The 11,892-nt window shown below is 48.0% G+C and overlaps 1 protein-coding gene across 1 annotated transcript; it reads left to right on the top strand.

Annotated features, from left to right (window-relative positions):
* On the top strand, nucleotides 297–2,553 carry LOC109839558. Its single transcript, XM_020408038.1, has 8 exons — nucleotides 297–333; nucleotides 430–654; nucleotides 728–898; nucleotides 1,000–1,059; nucleotides 1,133–1,312; nucleotides 1,482–1,553; nucleotides 1,634–1,822; nucleotides 1,898–2,553. Exons 1-8 carry the CDS (start codon nucleotides 297–299, stop codon nucleotides 2,551–2,553), a joined length of 1,590 nt encoding a protein of 529 aa, XP_020263627.1.

Below are 11,892 nucleotides of genomic sequence, written 5' to 3'. Positions count from 1 at the left end.
TGGGCTGCACTGGAGCCCATTTTGCTCTTCCTTCATCTAGGCGTAAGCCGTTGATTACTTTCCTCAGTTGCAAGTGGTTCCTTTCTGCCAATGAGTCCATAGGTGTGAGGAGTCTTTCAGAGTTGCAGTCTGAGCACTTGGTTCAAGTCACTATGATGGCTACTCGTAAGGCTGAGCTTGCTAGGAAACAGGGGAAGAAGCCTGCCAAACCTTCTCTCTCGAGCAGAGACAGGATGGAGGACAATGAAGAGCTCCTTCCTACTGATGATGAGGACGAGACTTCTGAGGAGGAGTATATGGATATAGATACTGACAAAGAAGAACTTAATGCAGGTTTGTCATGCTCTTTAGCCTTCTTTCTCAATTTTAATTGGTATCAACGAAAGGTCTTATTCACTTATCCTAACGAAATGACTCTTATCACCCCAGGTAGGACAGTCGATGAGCATGAGTCGCTCGCTTCTCGTTATGCAAGATCCAGGCCTAGCGGCAAAGCTCCTACACAGGTTGAGACGCGTGGCAAGTCCGTGCACGAACGACCCATTGGTTCTATGAGGGCTGGTATTCCGAAAAAGAAGAAGACCGCTCATAAACCACACGTTGGTCGGCGCCCCTATGGAGTGGATTTAGGAGACATCGCCGACGGAGAGGAAGGTAATATTTTACTGTCTTTATTGCTTTAAGATGGTTTACCTTCTGGGATTCGTAACCATGTTTTATGTTCCAGGACACTATGAAGAGGGCGAACTTCCACTGGATCCTGTATTCCCTGGTTCTGATAATCTGGATAGCTTCATGCAGCAGATGTGTGACGTCATTCGTGACGATTCCATGGATGTCGATACGAACCTTGATACTGAGCAGGTTAATAGCGTTGAGCCCGCCATTCTATGTTCAGGTATATCTAATTCCGATGATACCCTCCTCGAGTAGCATTTAGAAGAGTTAGGGAATCCAGGATTCATTATTTTTTTGATGCTTCGCTTTCTTTTCTTTCAAGTAACTTGAAGAACCCAAGCATGGATATTGGGGAAAAAGAATTTTCTGTTCCTTCTGCAGGTACCTCTGAGCTTTTCCTTCTTTCCCCATCTTCTTATATATATATATATCCAACACTTAAATTATTCTGCAGATGTCGTAATAGAGAAGCCAATTGAGGATGAGGCCTTTCATGATGTAGGTTTCGAGGAACAGGGGTGTGTCTCTGCACCAAGTTTCTCGGGACCCGACATTGGATTATTAGTCGACATGCTGGCTGAACAGGCCACCAGAGGAACCGTGGGACCACCCTTTGAGAGTGATTCATTCACAGGTATATATCTGATTCCCTTCCTTTTGCCTGATCTTTTGTCTGACTAACGAAGGATTAATATTACAGTATTACCTCGGAGTGACGGACTTGCAGGTATGCATACGATCTAGGACGTCGTGCTCCTTTTCATTTGTCTGATTTTTTGACTAATAGATGGGTGTAATCATAGGACCAGCCACCGGGACCGATACTCTTACGACTCCTGGTATTCCCCGTGTACCTGAGGACGATGGACTTGCAGGTATGCAAATGATCTTATCATCCCGATTCTCCTTATTTGTCTAAAGTTCCATTTTGACTAATAAAGAAATGTAACTATAGGACCAGCCGTTGTGCCTGATGCCACTACAGTTTCTGGGACCGATAGTTTGCATAAAAGCGGTGTCTCCCTGCCACAGCCGAGAGGTATAACCGATTTGCCTACAGGGGTTGAAATACCCTCCACGACTACTCCTGCCGTTATCTCGGAGCCTGTCAGACCTCAGCCCGAAGGGACCTCCGTTGGCGTTGGTATGCTCAGAATTTGCCTTTAAATTTTCTTATCGTATTCGATAATCTCTTAGCTTTCCACACTGTTGCTTGTAGGATCTCGATCATCTCTATATGAGCGTGTCCGCGCCCTTTTGGCCGATACCGATCCCGACAAAGACATTTTTCGTACAGACCTCGGCCTTTTTACCGTCTTTTTTAACGGCATGATCGAGAAACTTCTTCATCGAGGATATTGCTTCGATCAGTTCAGGCGTTCCTTTTCTCGCTACATGACAATGATCAGAGAAGAAGGGTACCCAGAGCTGGCCGATTCCTTCACCGCCGATTTTATTGTTCTGGAGTCGGAGATCCGAGAGTTGAAGGAATTGAAGGCTAATGGGGCTTCTTCCTTCGTGTCTTCTCAGATGGAGCATAGGCTGGCACAGTGGCGCGACCTGAGATCTTCCATCGGCCGCGAGCTTCAGTCACATGAGAGTTCCGTTGCGCAGCTGATGGCTACTGTGGCGAGGAAGGATACCGATAGAGCCGGGTTACTCAGCTCTTTGGATTCCGGCCATGAGGAAGTGGTTAGGTTGAAGGAGGCCTTGAAGCACGCCGAGGAGTCCGTTACTATTATTGCAGAAGACCTGGCTGGATTAGAGCGTTCTCGTGGACAGGCCCTCGAGAAGCTAGGCTCTACACAGGAGAGATTGATGAAGCTGAAGAATAAAGCTGTGAAGATCTTGAACAGTTCTGAAGAATCTGTCTGAGCTGGCCTGCAGGCAGAACTTGAGCAGAGTTATATAGATAGGCTTTCTAGTTTAGAGTCTCATGTTCTTAGCCGCCAGCTGCCTTCGGGCTAACGAGCTTTTTATTGTATGCTTTGACTTAATCTATTAATAGAGACTCTACATTTGATTCATTTATGATATTTCTTTATTTATTTTGAACCTAGCGATGATAATATTTACGGGATTTTTGGCAAACCCCCAGCCTTCAACGGGTTTGATATGCCTTTACCGATTACCGTTTGAATCGGGCTAGCATGTGAATTATTAAAACCCGTCTCACATGTAACGTTGTGCTAAGAAAATTGCTTTTCTTAGACTTGATGCTATGATTTTGGATACATAGACTTAACCATTTCTTATAGGGAAAAGGTACCCTGCACCGCGTATTAGACGACGACTTATCCCTTCTTAGGCTTCGGGATAAAATTCCCCAGGCTTAGACCCTGGTGTCTTTTTTAATCGGCGAAAGACTAAACCGGCAATGCGTGTTAGATATAGACTTTGGGATTTTTGGCAAACCCCCAGCCTTCAACGGGTTTGATGTGCCTTTACCGATTACCGTTTGAATCGGGCTAGCATGCGGATTGTCTGAATCCGTTCCGTATGTAACGTTGTGCTAAGAGAGTGAATTCTCTGAGACTTTGTGCTATGATGCCGAATACATAGGCTTCGCCCTTGTTACGAGAATAGGCTACCCGGCAACACGTGTTAGGTGTTGACTCGTCCCTACTTAGGCTTCGGGATAAAATTCCCCAAGTTTAGACCTTGGTGTCTTCTTCAATCGGTGAAAGACTAAACCGGCGACGCGTGTTAGGCGTAGACTTATCTCTATTTAGGAGTTAAGATAAAATTCCCCATGCACAAAGTGTCTGGATTGGAAGTTGAAAATTGTGTCTTTTCTAAGAACAAAGACAGACTGGAAAATAGGAGAGGAAGAATTTTATATACTATCTCCCGGTACTGAAGAGGAAGAATTTTATATTCTATCTACGGTAGGAAAGGAAACTCAAGGTGGGATCTCCACTCCAAGAATCGGAAAGATTCAAATGACCCTAACTTTTATAGGATTGGCCATTTGATCCCAAAAAGAATCTCTCATTTATTGAGGAGAAAGCCCAATTTCGACCCTAACTTTTATAGGTGTAGGGTGAAAATTTGATTCTTCCGAAGGAAGGAGTTTCGTTTGTATTTATAAGAAAGCTTATTACAAACTAACAAATCAAATATTTACAACAGAAGCAGAGGGAAGGCCCTCTTTGTTTTGTGTGGGGACTTTAGGTGGCGATAGGATGCCTCGCTCGGTGCTCGTGCCGAGTCTGCTTCCCTTGGACGATCCGATCGAAGTTGATGCCGGAGCCGGAGCTTCGGTTCTCAAATGAGGGAGCCTTTGGCAAAGGTCCAGGTTCAACCTTTGGGAGATTAGCCAGCAGAATATGCAACGGCCAATCCCCCTTCTTCATGCTGCTGAAGATGGGTTTTAACAGGCAAGGGATGGCATGGGCTCTCCCTTGATTCATGGGATTTGACCACTAATAGAGGTGAGGGAGATAGCTTGACTGCTCCTTGAATTATGGGATGTGACCACACGTTGTTCGGAGACGTCCTGCTGTTCATTCGTACCGTCAATGGTCATTCGAAGAGCTGTGCTCTGCATCACGCTACATAGGAGTGGGAAAGCCCCTCCTCGTATGCGTGACAACGGCTGTCAGATGCTTGCGTGGATCTGACCAACCACCGAGCGTTGGCGGCTCTCGTCCCTTCACCTGGACAACTGAGGTGAGCCGCATTTATGAGGGTGCAGGCTGTTTCGGCGCCTGTCCGCTCATTCGTACTGTGGACGGCCATCTGACGGGCCTGGAGTATTGTGCCCTCTCCCTTGATTTGTGGGATTTGACCACTGATGTAACTGTTCCCATACTCCAAGTGGGCAGTTGACAGTGAGCTGGCGAGTCTGCAGCTTGGGTCTGCAGGCGAGCTTGCAGGCGAACTGGGTCTGCAGGTGAGTTTGGGACTGCAGGCGGACTTGGGTCTGCAGGCGAGCTAGCAGGCGAACTGGGTTTGCAGGCGAGCTCAGGTGCGCAGGCAGACTTGGGTCTGCAGGCGGATTTGGGACTGCAGGCGAATTTGAGTTGCAGGCGAGCTCCTGAGCATGGATTGAAGAATAGGCCGTAACTTTCAAACCGTAAGTCGGAATTGGACGAATTATATATGAAAATCGCCTATCTCGACGAGATGGAGCCATCCGAACCAAGCCGATTCGCTTCCTCCGTTTTGCCAAATTCCTTACGGTTTGGGAGATATCTGCGTTTTCCCCTTTTTCGCTATTTCGGGTGAGGTTTTAGCAGTTTTGTTCTGAACTTCTCTGATAAGGATTTAAAGGCAATTTTTATTGCCTACAAAACCCCCTCCAAAGTTTTCAGACCTGAATCAGGCCGCATGGGGTCTGGAACACTTTGGATATGAAGTCCCGTAAAGTGATCCCTGCTCTTCACTCGCAGCTGATGATCGCCTTCTAGGATTTTGAGCAAACCCTCAGCTATCAACGGACTTGATTTGTCTTTACCAACTGCCGTTTGAGTTGGACTAGCCATGCTCTTGCCCTTAGCATGGTAAGTTGTCGAGGAGTCTCTCTTAGGCTCAATGCTAAAATTTCTCCTCTATCCTTAGCCTTTCGAGGCGTTTGGATTTAAGGGAGCAGTTTAACCTCGTATACCAGTCGGAGGGTAGGAGCAGTTTAGACTCATGCACCAGTTGGAGTGTAAGGGGGCAGTTTAGACTCATGCACCAGTTGGAGTCTAGGGGGGAAGCTTATCTTAGGGCAAAGATGAAGACGAACCCTGATTTGTCTTCTCTTGGGGCAAAGACGAACCCTGAAATAGCAGCACATCGCATAGTAGGCCACTATCAAACAACAACGCCTTTTATGGGAAAGACGGTGCTGGGAGAATCAAATCGTTCAGGGACGTATGAGTGTGACGATTGATTGGACAACATCATTTGCGGGAATGATGGTGTCGGCTATCAGAGGTAATCGTTAACATGATAGGGATTGCCGCGATCGGAGCGACTTTGAGGACCTACCATCCTTTTGAAGAGGATTGGTAAGTTGATTTGTCAGAGGTGACCGTTAACATGACAGTGGGGGTCCCGCCATCCTATTGAAGAGGATTGGCGGGGGATTGTGGCTTTGGTCCTAACTATCTGAAGGTTTGACCAAGTGGGAGTTTGATGCAGCCCACCTGAACTGCTAGTCTCGCCTGTTTTGAGCGGTTCGCCATAACCGGGAACCTGGCTCAAGAAGTGGGGCTCGCCTAAACTGTTAAACTTGCCTGATTTGAGCGGTTCGCCGAAACTGGGAACCTGGCTCAAAGAGATGGGCTCGCCTAAACTGTTAAGCTCGCCTGATTTGAGCGGTTCGCCGAAACTGGGAACCTGGCTCAAAGAGATGGGCTCGCCTAAACTGTTAAGCTCGCCTGATTTGAGCGGTTCGCCGAAACTGGGAACCTGGCTCAAAGAGATGGGGCTCGCCTAAGCTGTTAAGCTCGCCTGATTTGAGCGGTTCGCCGAAACTGGGAACCTGGCTCAAAGAGATGGGGCTCGCCTAAGCTGTTAAGCTCGCCTGATTTGAGCGGTTCGCCGAAACTGGGAACCTGGCTCAAAGAGATGAGCTCGCCTCAACTGTTAAGCTCGCCTGATTTGAGCGGTTCGCCGAAACTGGGAACCTGGCTCAAAGAGATGAGCTCGCCTCAACTGTTAAGCTCGCCTGATTTGAGCGGTTCGCCGAAACTGGGAACCTGGCTCAAAGAGATGAGCTCGCCTCAACTGTTAAGCTCGCCTGATTTGAGCGGTTCGCCGAAACTGGGAACCTGGCTCAAAGAGATGAGCTCGCCTCAACTGTTAAGCTCGCCTGATTTGAGCGGTTCGCCGAAACTGGGAACCTGGCTCAAAGAGATGAGCTCGCCTCAACTGTTAAGCTCGCCTGATTTGAGCGGTTCGCCGAAACTGGGAACCTGGCTCAAAGAGATGAGCTCGCCTCAACTGTTAAGCTCGCCTGATTTGAGCGGTTCGCCGAAACTGGGAACCTGGCTCAAAGAGATGAGCTCGCCTCAACTGTTAAGCTCGCCTGATTTGAGCGGTTCGCCGAAACTGGGAACCTGGCTCAAAGAGATGAGCTCGCCTCAACTGTTAAGCTCGCCTGATTTGAGCGGTTCGCCGAAACTGGGAACCTGGCTCAAAGAGATGAGCTCGCCTCAACTGTTAAGCTCGCCTGATTTGAGCGGTTCGCCGAAACTGGGAACCTGGCTCAAAGAGATGAGCTCGCCTCAACTGTTAAGCTCGCCTGATTTGAGCGGTTCGCCGAAACTGGGAACCTGGCTCAAAGAGATGAGCTCGCCTCAACTGTTAAGCTCGCCTGATTTGAGCGGTTCGCCGAAACTGGGAACCTGGCTCAAAGAGATGAGCTCGCCTCAACTGTTAAGCTCGCCTGATTTGAGCGGTTCGCCGAAACTGGGAACCTGGCTCAAAGAGATGAGCTCGCCTCAACTGTTAAGCTCGCCTGATTTGAGCGGTTCGCCGAAACTGGGAACCTGGCTCAAAGATGGGCTCGCCTAAACTGCTAGGCTTGCCCGATTTGAGCGGTTTGCCAAAATCGGGAACCTGGCTCAAAGAGATGGGCTCGCCTAAACTGCTAGGCTCGCCTGATTTGAGCGGTTCGCCAAAAATGGGAACCTGGCACAAAAGGTTGATTCCCCCAAGCTTGAATAATAATTCAGGCTGTCGTGGGGGATGAGGGATTGCGCCTCGAGACGAGCGAGAGCTTTTCGTCGCCGCTGTTTGGATCTTTTTGAACGAGGAGCGTTCATGTCGACGACGGAGGCGTATTCTGCGTCGACACAAATGGTTGATTCCTCTTGCACAGGGGTCTGCGAGGATCGTTCATCGACCCATTCAGCAGCCCCTAGACCTGCATTCTCGAATCTCGGCTCGGCCTCAACTGGTTCGGGGGGAAAAGAACCCCCTGCCTCGGCTTGGGTAGATCCCTCAGGCTTGGTTGCCTCAGCCTCTTGGGGCTGGGCCACCCGCACGACTCTGCAACCATCGCGAGATGTATTGCTGCGAGAAGAGGACGATTGTAAGTACCCTTCGAATTTGATCACAAGGGACTCAACAGTAGTCCCTGCAGCAACTTCGTCAGACTGCGCCACCACCAATTCATCTGAATGAACGGATTCTCCCACTGTGGTCGCCATCTTCTGTAGGGTGAAAATTTGATTCTTCCGAAGAAAGGAGTTTCGTTTGTATTTATAAGAAAGCTTATTACAAACTAACAAATCAAATGTTTACAACAGAAGCAGAGGGAAGGCCCTCTTTGTTTTGTGTGGGGACTTTAGGTGGCGATAGGATGCCTCGCTCGGTGCTCGTGCCGAGTCTGCTTCCCTTGGACGATCCGATCGAAGTTGCTGCCGGAGCTTCGGTTCTCAAATGAGGGAGCCTTTGGCAAAGGTCCAGGTTCAACCTTTGGGAGATTAGCCAGCAGAATATGCAACGGCCAATCCCCCTTCTTCATGCTGCTGAAGATGGGTTTTAACAGGCAAGGGATGGCATGGGCTCTCCCTTGATTCATGGGATTTGACCACTAATAGAGGTGAGGGAGATAGCTTGACTGCTCCTTGAATTATGGGATGTGACCACACGTTGTTCGGAGACGTCCTGCTGTTCATTCGTACCGTCAATGGTCATTCGAAGAGCTGTGCTCTGCATCACGCTACATAGGAGTGGGAAAGCCCCTCCTCGTATGCGTGACAACGGCTGTCAGATGCTTGCGTGGATCTGACCAACCACCGAGCGTTGGCGGCTCTCGTCCCTTCACCTGGACAACTGAGGTGAGCCGCATTTATGAGGGTGCAGGCTGTTTCGGTGCCTGTCCGCTCATTCGTACTGTGGACGGCCATCTGACGGGCCTGGAGTATTGCGCCCTCTCCCTTGATTTGTGGGATTTGACCATTGATGTAACTGTTCCCATACTCCAAGTGGGCAGTTGACAGTGAGCTGGCGAGTCTGCAGCTTGGGTCTGCAGGCGAGCTTGCAGGCGAACTGGGTCTGCAGGTGAGTTTGGGACTGCAGGCGGACTTGGGTCTGCAGGCGAGCTAGCAGGCGAACTGGGTTTGCAGGCGAGCTCAGGTGCGCAGGCAGACTTGGGTCTGCAGGCGGATTTGGGACTGCAGGCGAATTTGAGTTGCAGGCGAGCTCCTGAGCATGGATTGAAGAATAGGCCGTAACTTTCAAACCGTAAGTCGGAATTGGACGAATTATATATGAAAATCGCCTATCTCGACGAGATGGAGCCATCCGAACCAAGCCGAAGGCTTCGGTTCGCTTCCTCCGTTTTGCCAAATTCCTTACGGTTTGGGAGATATCTGCGTTTTTCCCCTTTTTCGCTATTTCGGGTGAGGTTTTAGCAGTTTTGTTCTGAACTTCTCTGATAAGGATTTAAAGGCGATTTTTATTGCCTACAATAGGTTTTGTGGAAAAATGAACAAAGGCAGACTTTCGTTTATCGAAAAGGAATGACTCGGTCTTAGTCCTAACAATTTGTAGGCTTGACTAAGTGAGATTGAGAACAACCCTAACTTTTATAGGTTTGATTATCCGAATTGAAAGTGGACCTCTCGTTCATGGAAAGAATCGAGAGAGGAATTTGGCTTTGGCCCTAACTTTTATAGGTCTGACCTGAAAGCAAAGAGAGTGGAATACAGGTAGCGATGAAAATGCCAACTCGTATTATCACTCAAATGAGGACTTTAATGCTAGGTGATTAGGACCTAACATGTTGAGTCTGAGAATTGTTAATGACTGGCGGATAGAAATTTTGGTGAATCCCCCGTCGATTAATTTGATCAGCGGGTGGTTTGGTGAGGAAAGATTAACCTGTCAAAGGATTGGATCTCATCTCACAAAAATAACTCATGAGAGTTAGAGAATTTGACAATAAGAAGAAATATTCCGACATTCAGAATTCGAACGGGGATTTCTTATTCATCACTTCTACAATGACTGGGTTATCCCTAAGAATACCACATATGGCATTCTTCCAGGAACTTCCCGATGCATTGGTTATCCTGAAGATACTAAGGATAGTATTTTTTCAGGAACTTGCCGTTTATCGGCATCATAAGCCGGTCGCCATCCTTGGTGACTAGGCGATATGCGTCACTCGAGTAAACTGTCTCTACTACGAATGGTCCCTCCCATTTGGGTTCAAATTTGCCCTACTTCTTGGAGTTAAGGATCATAGGCCGCCTCTCAGCTAAAACCAAATCCCCTTCTTTGAAACTCTGTTGTTGAACCTTTTTGTCGAAAGCTCGAGAGATTTTGGCTTGGTAGAATTCGATATGTTGTTGAGCTTCTAAACGCTTCTCATCTAGCCTTTCAAGTTCTTCGAGGCGTTTCTGATGTTGCTCTTCGGTCGTCATTTGAGTCGCGAGGGCAATTCAAAGTAACGGGATTTGAATCTCTAATGGAAGAACGGCTTCACATCCGTATACCAGTGAATACGGGGTCTCTCCCGTCGGTGTGCGCACCATGGTCCGATAGGCCCATAGAGCCGCGCCAAGCTTGTCATCCCAGTCTCGTTTATTAGTTTTCACGAGTTTTGACAAAAGCTTTATGATAGTCTTATTGAAGGCTTCGGCCAATCCATTAGCTGTGGGATTGTAAGCTGTCGACGAGATGTCCTGTATTTTGAATTTTTCGCGAAATTTGATGAATGCATTGCTGACGAATTGAGGACTGTTGTCATGTACGATTCATCTCGGGACACCATGCCGGTAGATGATATGGTGCTTGATGAATGCAATGACGTTGCTTGTTTTAACTTCTCTGAGCGGAACCGCTTCAGCCCACTTGGAGAAGTAATCGGTAATTACCAGGATGAACCGATCACCTTTGACTGACGGGGGATTTATAGGACCGACGATATCCATTCCCCAGGTCTCAAACGGCCATGACGTAACCCAAGGATGCAGATGTTCCGGAGGTTGGTGCATATAATTTGCATGTATTTGACATGCATCACACTTTCGGGCATACGCTACTGCATCACTCATCATAAAAGGCCAAAAATATCCCATTCTTCTGATGCGGTCATAAAGTTTGGGGCCGGGTTGGTGCGCGCCACACTCTCCTTCGTGTGCCTCTTTAAGGACTTCTTCAGCTTAGTCGATAGGCAACGTGCTAGCAATCCATCGTACCCCCTGCGGTATAACGTTCGATTCTTCGTATTATAGTAGAATCTTGGTGCTCTTCGTCGGATTGAATCTCTTTCCTTTACGTCTTCCGGTAGTATTCCGTGCAGGACGTAATCGATGATGGGGAAACGTCAATCTCGGGGTTCAAACTCAACTTGAGTTGAGTGTGTTTCCTTAACCTCTTCTTCTTCGCCATCTTCATCATAGATTGGCACTAGGAGTTGGTGAGTCCTTACTGTAACAAACTGTTCTATTTCAGGAGGCTACGCCAGGGATACGGCTAATGCCGCTAACGCGTCTGCGTAGGTATTCTGCAACCGTGGAATATGTTCAATAAAGAATCCTTCGAATGATTCTGCCATCTCCACTACCATCTTATGGTATGGTATTAAATCCTGGCTTCGGACCTCGTACTCTCCCTGAACTTGTTTAACTATCAGTTGAGAATCACCGAAGGCTTCGAGGTACTCAACCCCCAGTTCTTTGGCGAAACTGAGTCCTATGAGTAATGCATTATATTCGGCTACATTATTTGAGCACGGTTCGGTCAACGAGTAAGCTCGAGGCATCACGTGCTTTCCTGGGGAAACTAAGACAACTCCAACTCCGGAAGAAATCTTAGAACCTCCAGGAGCACTCGCTACATTAGCTGCTCGTGAAGCGCCGTCGAAGTACAAACACCATACTTACTGGTGTGAAGTTGCGTTGACTTCGTGGGTTTCATCGGGTAAGTCATCATATATCTCGGCGGTATCCGTAGTTGGATTAGCTGCCAGGAGATCACAGATGGCTTGTCCTTTTACCGACTTCTGTTGTTTAAAATGTAAGTCGTATTGGGACAAGAGTAAGGCCCATTTTGCTAATCGCCAATTCATGAAAGCTGGTTAAGTCGTGAATACTCAGACTGGGTTAACCTTAGAGATAACATAAATGGTCTGTCCAACCAGATAATGACACATCTTCTGAATAGCGAACACCAAGGCGAGGCATTCTCTCTCAATCATAGGATATCGAGATTCAGCGCCTACCATGGTTCGGCTTAAATAATATACCGCCTGTTCATGACCGTTAT

This window comes from Asparagus officinalis, chromosome 1 (genome assembly GCF_001876935.1).
Source record: "Asparagus officinalis chromosome 1, Aspof.V1, whole genome shotgun sequence".
NCBI lineage: Eukaryota > Viridiplantae > Streptophyta > Magnoliopsida > Asparagales > Asparagaceae > Asparagus > Asparagus officinalis.
This window is presented reverse-complemented; position numbering and strand designations above follow the sequence as displayed.

Coding starts and splice junctions, on each gene's coding strand:
- LOC109839558 (XM_020408038.1), top strand. CDS start 297: ATGGATATAGATACTGACAAAGAAGAACTTAATGCAG. Junction 655..727: donor CATCGCCGACGGAGAGGAAG/GTAATATTTTAC, acceptor TTTATGTTCCAG/GACACTATGAAGAGGGCGAA. Junction 1,060..1,132: donor ATTTTCTGTTCCTTCTGCAG/GTACCTCTGAGC, acceptor ATTATTCTGCAG/ATGTCGTAATAGAGAAGCCA.